Source organism: Pan paniscus, chromosome 3, assembly GCF_029289425.2.
Source record: "Pan paniscus chromosome 3, NHGRI_mPanPan1-v2.0_pri, whole genome shotgun sequence".
NCBI classification, from domain to species: domain Eukaryota; kingdom Metazoa; phylum Chordata; class Mammalia; order Primates; family Hominidae; genus Pan; species Pan paniscus.
In genome coordinates, this window is record NC_073252.2 from 39,882,815 (window position 1) to 39,900,310 (window position 17,496).

Genomic DNA, 17,496 nt, shown 5'->3' on the forward strand with positions numbered 1-17,496 from the left:
CACCACCCCTGGCTAGTTTTTTACTTTTTTTGTAGAGATGGGGGTCTTTTTGGCTGGGTGTGGTGGCTCACGCCTGTAATCCCAGCACTTTGGGAGGCCGAGGCATGCGGATCACAAGGTCAAGAGACCAAGACCATCCTGGCCAACATGGTGAAACCTCGTCTCTATTAAAAATATATTTTAAAAAATTAGCTGGGCGTGGTGGCAGGCACCTGTAGTCCCAGCTACTCGGGAGGCTGAGGCGGGAGAATCTCCTGAACCCGGGAGGCAGAGGTTGCAGTGAGCCGAGATCACGCCATTGCACTCCAGCCTGGGCGACAGAGCGAGATGCCGTCTCAAAAAAAAAAAAAAAAAAAAGAGAGAGATGGGGGTCTTTTTTTTTTTTGAGACTGAGTCTCTATTGCCCAGGCTGGAGTGCAGTGGCACGATCTCGGCTCACTGCAGACTCTGCCTCCTGAGTTCAAGTGATTCTCCTGCCTCAGCCTCCCGAGTAGCTGGGATTACAGGCGTGCACCACCACACCTGGCTAATTTTTTGTATTTTTAGTGGAGACGTGGTTTCACCATGCTGGCCAGGCTGGTCTCGAACTCCTGACCCCGTGATCTGCCCACCTTGGCGTCCCAAAGTGCTGGGATTACAGGCATGAGCCACCGCACTTGGCTAGAGATGGGGTCTTTCTATGATGCCAAGGCTGGTCTAGAATTCCTGGCCTCAGGTGATCCTCCCACCTCCACCACCCAAGTTGCTGAGATCACAAGCATGAGCCATCACAATTGGCCTTGGAATAATTTTAGATTACAAGAAAGTTGAAAAGATAATACAGAGATTCTTTTTTTTTTTTTTTTTTTGAGACGGAGTTTCGCTCTTGTTGCCCAGGCTGGAGTGCAATGGTATGATCTTGGCTCACTGCAACCTTCGCCTCCTGGGTTCAAGCTATTCTTCTGCCTCAGCCTCCTGAGTAGGCGGGATTACAGGCATGCACCACCATGCCTGGCTAATTTTGTATTTTTGGTAGAGACGGGGTTCTCCATGTTGGTCAGGCTGGTCTCGAACTCCTGACCTCAGGTGAGCTGCCTGCCTTGGCCTCCCAAAGTGCTGGGATTACAGGTTTGAGCAATCGCACCCGGCCCTGTACAGAGATTCTTGTATACTCTTTACTCAACTTCCACTAATGTTAACATCATACATTACCATATGGCTATGTCAAAACTGAGAAATTAGCATTGTTATAATACCATTAACTAAATTACAGAATTTATTTATATTTCACTAGGTATGCCCTTTTGGTTCTAGGATCCAATTCAGGATACCACATTGCATTTAGCGTGGTGCTTCTTTTTTTTTTTTTTTTTTTTTTTTTTTTTTGAGACAGAGTCTGGCTCTGTTGCCCAGGCTGGAGTGCAGTGGTGCAATCTTGGGTCACTGCAAACTTCGCCTCCTGGGTTTGAGCAATTCTCCTGCCTCAGTCTCCTGAGTAGCTGAGATTACAGGTGCCCGCCACTATGCCCAGTTAATGTTTTGTATTTTTAGTAGAGACAGGGTTTCACCATGTTGGCCAGGCTGGTCTCCAACTCCTGACCTCAAGTGATCGGCCCACCTCAGCCTCCCAAAGTGCTGGGATTACAGGCGTGAGCCACCGTGACTGGCCTCGCATGGCGCTTCTTATTCACTTAAAATATATCTTGGAGATTGTTTCATATCAGTTAATATGCAGGTGTCTCATTAGAAGGACTATAGAATGAATTCCTAGAAGTGAAATTGCAGGATCAGTGATTATGTGCATTTAAAGATTACCAAACCCTCTCCCTTGAAGAAATTACCAGACCCTTGCCCGGTGCAGTGGCTCACACCTTTAATCCCAGCTCTCAGGGAGGCAGAGGCGCGAGGATACCTTGAGCCCAGGAGTTTGAGACCTGCCTGGGCAGTATAGCGAGACCCCGTTCTCCACAGAAAGGGGGGAAAAAAAGACAAAAAAAAAAAAAAATTACCAGACCTTTTTTTGGAGAGGGGGAATTGTCTTTTTGTGGTTTTTCTCTTGAGACAGAGTCACCCTCTGTCACCCAGGCTGGAGTGCAGTGGTGTGATCTCCGCTCACTCCGCCTCCTGGGTTCAAGCGATTCTCCTGCCTCAACCTCCCAAGTAGTTGGGACTACAGCGCACGCCACCACACCCAGCTAAGTTTTTGTATTTTAGTAGAGTCGGGGGTCTCACCATGTTGCCCAGGCTGGTCTCGAATTCCTGAGCTCAAGCGATCCGCCCGCCTCGGTCTCCCAAAGTGCTGGGATTACAGACATAAATCAGGGCGCCCGGCCTGTACCCTTCTAACTGGTCCCCCTTTGAGTATTCCAAGTTTCTTCACATTCCAAGATTAGGATTGGACAGTGATAATGTAAAGTGCTCAAAAAGTTTTTGCACTCTTCAAAATAATTTTTTTAAGTCTACTGGCACAAATACATATAGCATTGCGTGATTTACATTATACCAATAATTCCTTGTACCATGACCTACGTATATGGTTGAGTCCTCTTAGGACCACTAGGGGGCTCTGCTAGAAGGGTTTATATAATTTATGTCAGCCCACTTAGGGGAAATGTTTTGAGATGATATTTTCGAATTCTGAACTCTTAAAACTTGAAAGAGATAATCTAATCCAGTTTTCTCGTTTCGTAGATGAGGAAATAAAAGCTGGCAAGAGAACTGCCATGGGAGAGAACTGGAATTTTAAAATCTCCTCTTGGTTCCTGGGGCGGGAGTTTAAGAAATTCTCTTTTGCCTTGTGCCCCCACTGATTCGCCTCCATTGGCTATTTCCATGTTTGCCACCACAATTTTAATTACTTTTGGTAAGACCATGTATTTGTTATATTTTTATAATAGATATTTTACTGATTGGCCAGGTGAAGGAAGTGCATGAAGTATAAACTTCTGAAATGACACCCTTATTACTTATTCCAAAATGTTCTATTCAAAATGCTTCTCAGTACCAAACCATTATTACTATGCACCTTAGAAACCACTTTCTTTTTTAAAAATTATTATCTTTAGAGACAGGATTTCACCATAGGGCCCAGGTTGGTCTCAAACTCCTGGGCTCAAGTGATCTGCTCCCCCTCGGCCTTCCAAAGTGCTGGGATTACAGGCGTGAGCCACCGCGCCCGACCAGAAACCACTTTCTTTTGTTTGTTTGTTTGTTGTTTTTTTTTTTGAGACGGAGTCTCGCTCCGTTGCCCAGACTGGAGTGCAGTGGCGCAATCTCGCTCGCTGCAAGCTCCGCCTCCCGGGTTCACGCCATTCTCCTGCCTCAGCCTCCCGAGTAGCTGGGACTACAGGCGCCCGCCACCACGTCCAGCTAATTTTTTTATATTTTTTTAGTAGAGACGGGGTTTCACCGTGTTAGCCAGGATGGTCTTGATCTCCTGACCTCGTGATCCGCCCGCCTCGGCCTCCCAAAGTGCTGGGATTACAGGCGTGAGCCACCGCACGTGGCCCAGAAACCACTTTCAAACTTACTTTCCACTTAAAATATTTTATACTTTTTGTTTTGTTTTGTTTTGTTTTGTTTGAGACAGAATCTTGCACTGTGGCCCAGGCTGGAGTGCAGTGGCGCGATCTCGCTCACTGCAACCTCCGACCCCCAGGTTCAAGCGATTTTCCTGCCTCAGCCTCCAGAATAGCTGGGATTACAGGTGCCTGCCACCACACCTGGCTGATTTTTGTATTTTTAGTAGAGATGGGGTTTCACCATGTTAGCCAGGCTGGTCTCGGACTCCTGACCTCAAGCGATCCGCCGCGCCAGCAAAAACGTTTTAGTCTTATCTGTACTCATTTACTCATTCAATATTTATTGAGTGCCTACTATCACCAGGCACCTTTGAGGCCTAGGTTTACAGAAATAAGGCTCCCCCTCCCCAACCCCGAGTCCCCTGAAGGGTACTGTAATTGTTTCCATTTCTCCAATTTTCACTTTAATATATGTGAATTTTCACATGCTTCAGTTCAGTGGTTCTCATAATGTGGTCCCGGAACCAGCACCAACAGCAGCAGCAACTGGGAGACTTGTTAGAAACGCAGTCTTAGGCCCACCCCACACTCTAGGGATGGGCATAGGAGTAAGTGTGTGTGTGTGTGTGTGTGAGAGAGAGAGAGAGAGAGAGAGAGAGATTGTGTGTGTGTGTCAAGCTCGGTATTAAATAGGTCAAAGATCAACATCTGGCTTCTAAACCCACCCTCAGGCCTCTCCACCGAGTACCTGTCTCAAACCCAATCTGATCCAACAATAACCAGCCTTAATTCAATAATCTGTGCTACCTGAGATGATGGGAATAATCGTGGTACTATAAATGTTGCAGAACAAAAACGACCGCAGTAGATTTTCTGGGGCTACACCAACTGAAAATGGGCCGGACCGAGATCCGGGAGAGCGTTTTCCTGCGCTAGACACGGCGTTCAGCCTCCGGGTTCCGGGTCTAGCTGAGTCAGGGCGGCGTTCCAGCCGAGTGCGGCGTCGGAAACCCGTTCGGTTGCGCCCGAACCTTCGGTCAGAGGCCAGCGCTGGAAGCCCAGACCACAGCACCCGGGTTTAAACAGGAGCGGAGGCGCCGGGAAGGACCGGGGGGGCCGGCTAGGGCCGGCCAGCTTGGAAGCCGCACCCTCGCGGCCCCAGACGCCGGCAGGGCGGAGCCACGCGGCCGCAGCCCCAGCCGAGACGCGAGCTCGTGGCTCGGGCGTACGGGGGCTACAACGGGAGCGGCTGCGCCGCCCGGCCGGGTCAACGTCGTGCGCATGCGCCGACCCGGCGCCATTTTGGTGGCCGGGCGCGGAGGTGATTCCACACTGAAGGGAGCGCGGCGGCCAGGGTGGTAGTGGCAGTGTTCGTGTGCTCAGGTCTGAATCGCCGAGGGAGGAGGCGGTGGAGGAAGAGGTGGCGGCGGTGGCGGTGGTCGTAGCGGTGGCGGAGGAGGCGGGTACGAATCAGCTGCGGGCGGAGACATGGCCAACATCGCGGTGCAGCGAATCAAGCGGGAGTTCAAGGAGGTGCTGAAGAGCGAGGAGGTCAGAAATGAACTCCCGGATATCCCCTACCTCTGCCTGGGGCGGGAGGGTCCTCCCAGCTGCGACCCCGATATCCCCGGTAGTCCCTGGGTGGTCCTCCTTGCGGCCGCCCTTCTGCCTGTGAGGAAGCACCAGTGTTCCCCTCCTCCTTCCGCCGCCTTCCCCTCCCCTCCCAGAGCGCTAGGATGGACGGTCTCGCGGGCGGGTGGTCTGGGGTGGAACATGGTTTGGGGAGGTGATGGACAGGGGGCAACTCCTCGGAGGGGTGGAAGCTCACAAGAGAACCCGAGGCGGTGGCCGCAGCTGGAAATGTGGCTGTGGGGTGGGGAGGGAGCAGGCCGAGCCTGAGAAAACCCGGGAAGTGGGTTGGGGGAAGGGGAAAGGTGGTAACTGGATCCCAAGAGCAGTGCTGCTCGAAGGCCCACACTTTTGAGGGTATTCGGGGTTATTGCCTGTCAGGCCTTCACTGTTCTTTTCTTAGGGAAGGAGCAGTGAGTCCTTAGGTATTGATTAAAAAGGAAGGACATTCAGAGTTAGTCCTTCTTAGTTGGGTGTTAGGAGTCAAAGGGAGACATAATAGAATACTGTCGTATTTGGTGGCAGGGGTAAGGGAATTTTCACCTGAGTTAGCAAGTTAATTCCAAATAAGATAATTATCTCTTTTCCACTTATCCCCCAGATTCCTAGGCCTCATCTTTATTGACATCTCAATCTTTTGAGTGGGCAAAGGCAAGGTGTTTGGTGTATTAAAGACATGTAAATATTGTTAGTTAGGAAACAAATAATGGAATGTATGAGTAGCTTATTTCAAAATATTGTTTACAAGTTACAGATCAGAGAGACTGTCCTAAGACAGTGCCTCTGTGACTCGTGTTGTGCCACGAAACTTCATTATAATGTCCCTCATAGTTAACTTGATTCTTACTTTTGAAAAGCAGACCTATTAAAAATGTGTAATTTCACCAGATTAATACATTGTTTCATCTCCTTATTGAGATTTATCACGACTTAACAGATTTTCAAAAAAGTTGCCTCCCGTTGCTCTTAAGTCCTGCAGAATTTAGATACATTTGTACTACGTTTATTTATGTAAGATATTCACAGTGCTCTAGTAATTTGACTCAAAATTATGCAAGTATTAGTACAGTTTCTCATACCAAGATCAACAAGAATGCCAGATTGTCTTCCCCACATGAATTAAACAAAAAGTAATACAGAAAATGATTATTTTTAAGATTCACATACCATTATTGAATATATCATTGCTATTTGTGTTTTTCTTTTACGGTTAGTACTTTAATAGTGTCAATAATAATTTGTGAAATTCAGCATTCTAAGTATGTGATGAGTATACATGGAGAAAAAATTATTTAAAATTCAAAAATGACAACAGACTTATTGAAAGTAGTATATAAGTCATGGTCGGTTTTACAGAGCATGTGTATGAACTCTGACCTCTATGTTTGTTCATATGCCAAAACTCTGAATGGAAGGATGACTTTGTATTTTGTGGTACAATGCAGAAGTAGAGTCATAAGTGTCTGTACTGATACAATGAAACAGCAATTTTAACTTATTTAATATGAAAATGTATTCCAGGTTAGTTGACATATATACTCCTAATGAAAGATAGCAGGTAATATTGTTGCCAACAACTGAAAACATTTCTTGTTTAATAAGGTTGTACAAGCCTGAAACTTAATAGACTTTTAATGCTTTATTTTCTGTTACTTACAGTAACAGAAACAGTAAGTTACTACTCTGGTAATTAATGTGGTCTCTTTGCTTTTTATGAGCTGACTTTTCACCGTGGTATTCTTAGTACTAAGTTGAAGATTACCAGAAATACTTGTATTGCTCTCTAGTAATGCATATTAAAAAAACACTGCTCTTTATACGTAAGGGATGATGAAGCCTTACTTCAGATAAGCATCAAAAGTATTTCAGAAGAAGAAAACAGGAAATGCAAATAGACAGGTTTTTTGTTGTTTTTGTTGTTTGTTTGTTTTGTTTAGAACAGTACCTGTATAAATATGGAAGGAAACTTCAGGGAAAATAAGTTGCAAAGAACATTTAGGAAAGGGTCACATCATTTAATCTTGGAATAAATATAACCAATAAATAGCTTATTTTCACCAGTATTTTTTGATATTTTAGTAGCCCCAGTTCTATAAGTGTATTGTTATTTTCAACTCATTGAAGACTTGTAGTATAGTCCATGTGTTTCCTTTTTAAGGGTGTAAATACAGTCTTTTGAATGGCTGATCAAATAAATGTTTCATCATGTCACTTTTTTGGTAAATCAGCACTTTACCGAAGTTTATTTCATGTGTTTGTATGCTTGTGTTTACTAAGAACCCTGGTTGATTTAAGGACTTTTTGGGGTGGCCTTATAAGTGCCTTTGTAAAGATAGCTGACGCTTACTGGATTCTGGTTATGAGAGATTATAAGTGGCCGTTCTTAGAGTGTGTTAAAATACAGCCAACAAGATAAATGTGAAAAAGCAAGGTGCAGAATACTGTGGAAGAGGCCACCATTTGTGTCAAAAAGAAGGGAATGTGTGTATTTGCCTGTATGGGTAAAAGGTTTCATGAGAAATTGGTAAAATTGATTGCTTTCTGTGCAGAGAGTTGGGTGTCTGGGGCATGGGGTATAGATATTTTTTGAATTTTGTGTCATACAAATGTGATTTACTTAAAGGCATCATTTGGCCTCTTTCCCTTAAGACAGTGTTTGGAAATTTGTCAGATGTTTCTTTTTATTTATTAATATTTATTTTCTTTGTTTTAGATGTTTGTTTTTAAATATGAGTGTGAATTTTAAGTAGTTTTAAATAATATTCCAAAGTTGTTAGGCATGGAATATTGATGTAAAGTACATTTTATAATTAGTTATTTTATGAGTAGGATTACATAAGTAAATTATTGATTGTGAGGATATAAACCCATAATCAATGTTTTATTCATAAGTTTTATTATTTACTATTAGTTATTGCTGCTGTAAATAACTAGCTGCCATTTGTAGAATGGCTAGTTGTTCTTAGTATCATTTGTTTTTACGTTATTGCTAATTCTTAAGAACAGTTCTTTAGATGTCCTATTTCCTAGATGAGAAAATAGAGATTTAGAGAAGTTAAATTATTTGTCTGCAATCACAGAGCCTGGGATTTGGATCTAGGTCTGCTTGTGTTCATATTGTACCACGCTGTCATGACTTGCTAAGGATAGGCATGCTTTTAATTAATTTAAAAAATCGAGCCTGGTTTGTATTACTGGTTAAAGGATTTAAACACAGTTTAATTTGCTAGTTTAAACTCATTGAAATAAGTGTTACCTATAATTAACTTTAAGATTTACTTGAATTTCTTTCTTTCATGTTTTTTTTTTTTTCTTTTAAGAAGGAATCTCGCTCTCTCGCCCAGACTGGAGTGCAGTGGTGCGATCTCAGCTCACCACAACCTCTGCCTCCCAGGTTCTAGAGATTCTCCCGCCTTAGCCTCCTGAGTAGCTGGGATTACAGGTGCCCGCCACCACGCCCAGCTAATTTTTGTATTTTTAGTAGAGACGACGTTTCACCATGTTGGCCAGGCTGGTCTCGAACTCCTAACTTCAAGTGATCCGCCTGCCTCAACCTCCCAAAGTGCTGGGATTACAGGCATGAGCCACCACACCCAGCCAGATTTACTTGAATTTCAATATACCAAATATTTTAAAATTTGAAACTTAATGAAATAAAACACCCTTAAATCAGTGCACTCTCTTGTTGGTCTTATGCTATATGGCACCTGTTGGTTTTTCATGTTGTAATTGCACTTTGGTAACATTTTCTTTTTTTTTTTTTTTTTTTTGAGACGGAGTTTTGCTTTTGTTGCCCAGGCTGGAGTGCAATGGCGCGATCTTGGCTCACCCCAACCTCCGCCTCCTGGATTCAAGCAATTCTCCTGCCTCGGCCTCCTGAGTAGCTGGGATTATAGGCATGCACCACCATGGCTGGCTAATTTTGTATTTTAAGTAGAGACGAGGTTTCTCCATGTTGGTCAGGCTGGTCTTGAACTCCCGACCTCAGGTGATCCACCCGCCTCGACTTCCCAAATTGCTGGGATTACAGGAGTGAGCTACTGCACCTGGCCAACATTTTCTAGTCTCATAGGGCGTGTTTAAATCTATGGCATAAACAAATTGGTTTCGTGAAAATTACTATAGTACATTAAGTTTTCCCTCATCATTTAAATAGATTTTTGTGTCTATTTTCCTTTAAAATTTTAATGTACTTGATCTAGCTTGATGTAGATTATTCTGTAATAGAAGTAGTTGTAAATCTCTAAAAGTAAGTCTTTTGATTTCTGTAGACCATGGATTTTTTAACCTTGGCACTACTGACCTTTTGGGCAGATAGTTCTTTGTTGAGTGGCTCTCCTGTGCATTGTGGGATGTTTAGCAACATCCCTGACCTCTACCAGTATATGCAGGTAGCACTGCAGACCCCCAGCGCATGTCCCCACTATCTCTTCTTGCTGGATGCATCAACTAAAAATGTCCCCAGACTGCCATATGTTGAGAACTATGTAGACAAAACTTTTTTTTTTTGATACAGAGTCTTGCTCAGTCACCCAGGCTGGAGTGCAGTGGCACGATCTCAGCTCACTGCAACCTCCACCTCCTGGGTGCAAGCCATTCTGCCTCAGCCTCCCGAGTAGCTTGGATTACAGGCACCTACTACCATGCCCGGTTAATTTTTTTATTTTTAGTAGAGACGGGGGTTTCACCATGTTGGCCAGGCTGGCCTGACAAAACTCTTTAAAAGAGTGTTTATGGCCAGGTGGGGTGGCTTATGCCTGTAATCTAGCATTTTAGGAGGCTGAGACTCGATTGAGGCCAGGAGTTCAAGACCAGCCTGGGCAACATAGTGAGAGTTTGTTACTACTAACATTTTAAAAAAAATCAGCCAGGCCTGGTGGTATGTGCCTATAGTGGCAGCTACTCGGGAGGCCGAGGCTGGAGGATGCTTGGGCCCATGAAGTCAAGGCTGCAGTGAATTGTGATCATGTGACCGCACTCTAGCCTGGGCATCAGCGAGACCCTGTCTCATAAATGAAAAAAGAAAATGATTCCTGGCTATGTATTAACTATATAAGAACACAGCCAGGCGTGGTGGCTCACGCCTGTAATCCCAGCACTTTGGGAGGCCTAGGCAGGTGGATCACGAGGTCAGGAGATCGAGACCATCCTGGCCAACATGATGAAACCCCGTCTCTACTAAAAATACAAAAATTAGCCGGGCATGGTGGTGAGTGCCTGTAGTCCCAGCTACTTGGGAGGCTGAGGCAGGAGAATTGCTTGAACCGGGGAGGTGGAGGTTGCAGTGAGCGAGATGGCACCACTGCACTGCAGCCTGGCGACAGAGCGAGACTCCATCTCAAAAAAAAAAAAAAAAAAAAAAATACTTTGAGACTTAACTGTATCAGATGTGTAAGATAATTTATCTAAAGAATAAATGGACACAGACAGTAAAGACAAAAAATATATACTGGCTTTGAATGTTTTATTTTTAAAACTTTTAAGTTTGTTTCCCGTTTTTAGTGTTTTTCTTTTAAAATTTCTCCCTTTTGATTTTAATAAAAAGGTAAAATTCTCTACCAAAAATGAATGTAACGAGAATTTGAACAGTTGTTTCTAAGACTAGAGGCAGGCGTGGTGGCTCACATCTATAATCGCAGCACTTGGGGAGGCTGAGGCAGGAGAATCGTTTGAGTCTGGGAGGTCGAGGCTGCAGTGAGCGGTGATTGTGCCACTGCACTCCAGCCTGGGTGACAGAGCAACACACTGTCTCCAAATAGTAAAAAAGTGGTTTTTAAAGTTTTTATTTTTATTTTATTTTTTCAAAAGTGTGTTTGAAAGTTATGTAAGTTACAGTTTTATGTAATATTTAAATAGTGTTTCTTACGGTTTCTGGAATGGGTTGAGCAAGGAAAGCCTATAGATTGGGTTAAAAAAAAATCAAAGTCTGTGCAGGTAATATGTTTGGGGTGAATTCTTTGTATACAGTGTTACAAAGACTTTGAGCTCTGTCCATTGAGCGTAGGTTTAGACACATCTGGGCTCCCTAGCTTCTTCCCTTTTTATTTATTTATTTTTGAGACAGAGTCTCACTGTCACCAAAGCTAGAATGCAGTGGCGTGATCACAGTTCACTGCAGCCTTGAACTCCCCAGGCTTAGATGATCCTCCTACCTCAGCCTTCCAAGTAGCAGGGACTAAAGGCGTCTGCCACCATGCCCAGCTAATTTATGTAATTTTTTGTAGAGACGGGGTTTCACCATGTTGCCCAGGCTGGTCTCGAACTCCTGGACTGAAGTGATCCTCCGGCCTTGGCCACCTGAAGTGCTGGGATTACAGACGTGAGCCACCAGGCTTGGCCTGTCACCCCTTCTTAAAGACTATACACTTTTTTTTTTTTTTTTTTTTTTTTAGACGGAGTCTCCCTCTGTCGCCCAGGCTGGAGTGCAATGCACCATCTCAGCTCACCGCAACCTCCACCTCCCGGGTTCAAGCAATTCTCCTGTCTCAGCCTCCTGAGTAGCTGGGATTACAGGCATGTGCCAGCATGCATGGCTAATGTTTTTTTTGTTTTGTTTTGTTTTTGTTTTTGTATTTTTAGTAGAGACGGGGTTTTACCGTATTGGCCAGGCTGGTCTCGAGCTCCTGACCTTGTGATCTGCCGCCTCGGCCTACCAGAGTGCTGGGATTGCAGGCATGAGCCACTGCACCTGGGTATTTTTTTTTTTTTTTTTTTGGGGGGGAGACAGAGTCTTGCTCTGTTGTCCAGGCTGGAGTGTGGTGGCACGATCTCAGCTCACCACAGCCTCTGCCTCCCGGGTTCAAGCGACTCTCGTGCCTCAGCCTCCTGAGTAGCTGGTATTACAGGCGCACCCCACCACGCCCAGCTAATATTTTGTATTGTTAGTAGAGACAGGGTTTTACCATGTTGGCCAGGCTGGTCTCGAACCCCTGACCTCAAGTGATCCAACTGCCTTGGCCTCCCAAAGTGCTGGGATTACAGGCGTGAGCCACCGTGCCCAGCCAAGACTATATACTCTTATTTCCCGTGAATACATTATTGACAGTTATTGAAAATATTGACTATAGCCCCAAAAGGCTTAACTGGTTAGAGATACAGGGCAGACAAAGGATAGATAAAAATGGTGGGGGCAAAGAGTAAATGCTATGGGATTCTAAAGGGTACCTGCATGAGAGAGATTCCTTTTTGTTGTTGTTTTGTTTTGTTTTGTTTTTGTGACAGAGTCTTGGCTCTATCACCCAGCCTGGAGTGCAGTGGCTCCATCTCAGCTCACTGCAACCTCCGCCTCCCAGGTTCAACCAATACCTCAGCCTCTGGAATGGCTGGGATCCCGGGATTACAGGCATGCGCCACCATGCCCAGCTAATTTTTTTTTTGAGACGGAGTCTCACTCTGTCACCCAGGCTGGAGTGCAGTGGCGCTATCTCAGCTCACTGCAAGCTCCGCCTCCCAGGTACACGCCATTCTCCTGCCTCAGCCTCCTGAGTAGCTGGGACTACAGGCATCCGCGACCACTCCCAGCTAATTTTTTGTATTTTTTTTTAGTAGAGATGGGGTTTCACCGTGTTAGCCAGGATGGTCTCGATCTCCTGACCTCGTGATCTGCCTGCCTCGGCCTCCCAAAGTGCTGGGATTACAGGTGTGAGCCACCCTGTCCGGCCACAACACCCAGCTAATTTTTGTAGTTTTAGTAGAGACAGGGTTTCATTATATTGGCCAGGCTGGTCTTAAACTCGCGGCCTCAGATGATCTGCCTGCCTGGGCCTCCCAAAGTGCTTGGCTTAAATGGTGAGCCACCATGCCTGGCATGCCTGGACTTTTTTTTTTTTTTTTCCCCAGATGGAATCTCACTGTGTCACCCTGGCTGGAGTCCAGTAGCATGATCCAAGCTCACTGCAGCCTCCACCTCCCAGGTCAAGCGGTTCTCCTGCCTCAGCCTACCAAGTAGCTGGGATTACAGGCGCGCCCCACCACGCCCAGCCAATTTTTTATATTGTTAGTAGAGACAGGGTTTTATGATGTTGGCCAGGCTGGTCTCCCAAAGTCATAAGATTACAAGTGTGAGCCACAATGCCCAGCCAAGACTATATACTCTTATTTCCCAGTGAATACATTATTGACGGTTACCGAACATGTTGACCACAGCCCCAAAAGGCTTAATTGGTTGGAGATACAGGACAAAGGATAGATAAAAATGGGAGGGGCAAAGTGTAAATGCTATGGGATTCTGAGGGTATTTGAATGAGGGAGGTTCTTTTTTGTTTTTGTTTTGTTGAGTCAGTCTCTCTCACCCAGCCTGGAGTGCAGTGGCTTTATCTCAGCTCACTGCAGCCTCCGCCTCCTGGCTTCAAGTGATTCTCAGGCCTCAGCCTCCAGAATGACTGGAATTACAGGCATGCGCCACCACACCCGGCTAATGTTTTTTGTATTTTTAGTAGAGACTGGATTTCACCATGTTGACCAGGCTGGTCTCACACTCCTGACCTCAGGTGATCTGGCTGTCTTGGCCTCCCAAAGTGCTGGGCTTACATGTGTGAGCCACCCCACCTGGAGTTTTTTTGTTTTGTTTTGTTTGAGATGGGATCTCACTCTCTACCCAGGCTGGAGTGCGGTGACATGATCTTGGCTCACTGCAGCTTCTGCTTCCCAGGTCAGGCAGTTCTCCTGCTTGACCCAGTAGCTGGGATTACAGGCACGTGCCACCATACCCAGCTAATTTTCCTATTTTTAGTAGAGATGGGGTTTCTAGCCAGGCTGGTCTCGAACTTCAGACCTCAGGTGATCCGCCTGCCTTGGCTTCTCAAAGTGCTGGGATTACAGGCATGAGCCATCGTGCCTGGCCTGTATGACTGTATGAGGGAGGTTCTTGAGCTAGGTGCCTTTTTTTTTTTTTTTTTTTTTGAGATGGGGTCTCACTCTGTCGCCCAGGGGCACAATCATAGCTCATTGCAGCCTTGACCTCCTGGGTTCTAGCAGGCCTTCCACCTCAGCCTCCCGAGTAGCTGGGACTACAGGTGTGTGCCACCACACCTGGCTAATTTTTATTTTTTGTAGAGATGGGGTCTCACTATGTTGCCCAGGTTGGTCTTGAACTCCTGGCTTCAAGCAGTCCTCCTGCCTCAACCTCCCAAAGTGCTGGGATTATAGGCATGAGCCACCTCACCCAGCCTTCTTGAGCTGAGTTCTAGAGGAAAGTTAAGACTGACCTCAAATTTCAGGAGACAGTCCCAAAGGAATTCTGGTAATATTGCAATTTTTTTTTTTTCTGAGACAGTTTTGCTCTTGTTGCCCAGGCTGGAGTGCAATGGCGCAATCTCAGCTCATTGCAACCTCTGCCTCCCGGGTTCAAGCGATTCTCCTGCCTCAGTCTCCCGAGAAGCTGGGATTACAGGCATGCACCACCACGCTCAGCTAATTTTGTATTTTTAGTAGAGACCGGGTTTCTCCATGGTGGTCAGTCAGGCTGGTCTCGAACTCCGGGACTCAGGTGATCTGCCAGCCTTGGCCTCCCGAAGTGCTGGGATTGCAGGCGTGAGCCACCACGCCTGGCCGAGATTCTTAAGTAAATGAACTTTTCTTTAGGCACATGAATTGGAACTATGGAACAAAGAGATTATTGATACAATTATTCAAGAAGCACATTTGCATATTTAGAACAGAAAGGTTGCACAGCTCTTATATACTCAAACATAGTTTTAGAGTTAGATCATGATCTTAAGTTTCTTCATGGTTACCTTTTGGGGAGGAAAACCGCCCTTTTTCATATTAAAGTAAAATGTGTACGTAATAAAGTGTGACTGGCATCCAAATCAAGAAACAGACCCTTCCCAGTACCATGGGAATCTGCCTTCCTTTCTAGTTACTTTCCTGACTTCTAATAACAGATTAGTTTTGAGTATGTTTGAGTAAAAGAATAGATGTGAGTATATATTATGTATTTTAAGTTTGAAAGTTTTCAAAAGATGCTTTTCAAAATCTTTCTTAAGAAAAATATAGTGTCTTAGAAAATGTGCCAAAATGTATTGAATTTCAGAGCTGAAACAGATCTAGGCCAAACTTCTCATCTATAAAATCAGGAAATTGAGGCCCAAGGAGGTTGATTGTTTCTCAGAGAAACAGAGCTGGTTAATGGTGAACCCAGGCTTTTTGCATACCAGTTTAGTCATAATAAGTAGTTGGTTTTTGGGAATATCCTTTTCATAAATGATAGTATAAAAGCTGACTGCGAATACAACTTTACAGAAGGGGATAACAATGCAGTATTATTTGTCTTTTTTTTTTTTTTTCCTCTTAGTATGAGAACTTGAACTTGCCAAGGAGGTAGAAATTTTTAACTCCTGAAGCATAATTTAGTTAAGTTAGCTTAGTAATTAAGAGCGTGGGCTTTAGAATTAGATTTGCTTTGAGTCCTGGCTTTTCTTCTTAAAACCTGAAGTACTGGCTCTGTATCTCGATTTTTTTAATCTGTAAAAATGTGGGAAGATTAGGAGAGTCCTTGCGGTGCTTAGAACAACCTTGGGACATAATTAAACATTCAGTAAACGGATAGCTGTTAGATGTCAGAATTAGCTATGTTTTCATATTCTGTCGTGCTTATTATTCTTGGATTATAAAGGTATTGTTCAATGGTTTAGTGATTATTGGATGTAAATATGCCTCAAGAAAAGCTCAAGATGAGGGTTAAGGTACTTCTAATAGTGTTTCTTTGTCACCTGTGTGCCAATAATCCATGGGGCTAGTGGCCAAGTAGTCCACCCTTATCTGCAGTTTGATTTTCTGCAGTTTCAGTTACCCATTGTCAACCATCGTCCAAAAATAAGTGAGTATAGTACAATAAGGTATTTTGAGAGAGCACATTCACGTAACTTTCATTACAATATATTGTTATAATTACTCCATTGTTAATCTCTTGTGTTTAATTTATAGATTAAACTTTATGATATGTATGTACGTATAGGGTCGGTACTATCTGTGGTTTCAAGCATCCACTAGGGATCTTGGAACGTGTCCCCTGTGGATAAGAGGGGATATATTAATACAAAGGAATATATGTGGGCTCTGTTCTCCAGATGTGATTTATTTAATCTTTCTTTAGGAGACAGTTATAAATCATTCAAAGTTTGTGTTGAAATGTTGCCTTCCTGAATGAAAAAATTTATTTGGGAAACTCTCAAATGATATAGAGATAATGGGATTATTTTGAATTTCTTGACATGGCTCTGGTTTCCTGAAACTAGACCAAAGAATCTAGATTCTAATCCTGTGGTGTATAATCTTGGATCCCTTTGCAAATCCCTTTTTCAGTGGGCTTTGGGAGCCAGAAAATAGGCAGTCTCATTAATCTGACATCCATTTTATTCTCTTAGGTAAATCTGAAAAGATGGGAGAACTTTATTTCATTGAACATGCTTTTTTAAAAATTTTTTATATTTTTAAGGCTAGTCAAACGAAGCAGTGGAAATGGAAAAGGAAAAAAGTCTGTAACTGGTTATGATCAATTAATTGTAAACACCACTGCAAAACCCTTTTTTTCTTTCTCTTCCCTTTAGTTCTTCGCTTTTACTCCAAATTTAGAATAACTGCCTACAGTTGAATGCCTACTGTCTGATTGATTGATTTTAAGACACAAGGTCTTGCTCTGTTGCCCAGGCTGGAGTGCAGTGGCAGCAGAGCAAGACCTTATAGCTCACTGTAACCTTGAACTCCTGGGCTCAAGTGATCCTCCTGCCTCAGCCTTCCTAGTAGCCACCACACCTGGCTAAATTATCTTTTTTAAAATTTTTTGTGAAGTTGAGGTTCTCACTATATTGCCCAAGCTGGTGTCAGACTCCTGGGCTCAAGCAGTACTCCTGCCTCAGCCTCCCAAAGTCCTGGGATTACAGACATGAGCTACTGCACCCTGCCTATCTGACATTTTTTATATATGGCAGCTTTATGGGATTGATAGTATTCTTGTTTCACAGATCCAACAGTTGCAGCTGTGAAGAAATTAAGTAACTTTCTCAGTATCAGTAACTTGGTGGTGGAACAGAGGTTTGAAACCAGGTCTGTGCGTCCAAAATATTGGTGGTTATGGTGGAAAGAGTTATACTCATATCTGCTGCTTGCTCCCTACATTTTTGAAGATTTTTTTAAAACTAAGAAATACTTTATACTTAGAAGTTTTAAAAGTAATACATGAACATCTTTATATCTGTGGTCCATATTTAACAGATTGTAATCTTCTCATACTGTGGGCTAAACTGCCTCTACCCAAATACTGTAAAACATAGAGGTAAAGCTCACTGGATAACTTTTTTCTTATTCCATTTTTTCTTTCTTTCTAGGAGTATCTGCTATGTGAAGTTAGTGTATATCCTTCCCCTTC

At 44.0% G+C, this 17,496-nt stretch overlaps 1 protein-coding gene across 6 annotated transcripts in view; it reads left to right on the forward strand.

The window, feature by feature from the left end:
• Positions 1-3,966: 3,966 nt before the first annotated feature.
• UBE2K (ubiquitin conjugating enzyme E2 K) overlaps positions 3,967-17,496 on the forward strand; it is an 85,820-nt gene continuing 72,290 nt past the window's right edge. For 3 of the 6 annotated variants that reach the window (XM_034958465.3, XM_063603528.1, XM_063603529.1), the window contains exon 1: positions 4,740-5,051. Coding sequence is in view for 2 of the 6 variants with exons in the window: in XM_034958464.3 (XP_034814355.1) it covers positions 4,989-5,051 (63 nt within the window). In the remaining 4 variants the exon portion in view is untranslated. Of the gene's footprint in view, positions 5,052-17,496 lie in introns of all 6 variants that reach the window. The other 3 variants (XM_034958464.3, XM_063603525.1, XM_063603526.1) reach the window with 3 other exon arrangements.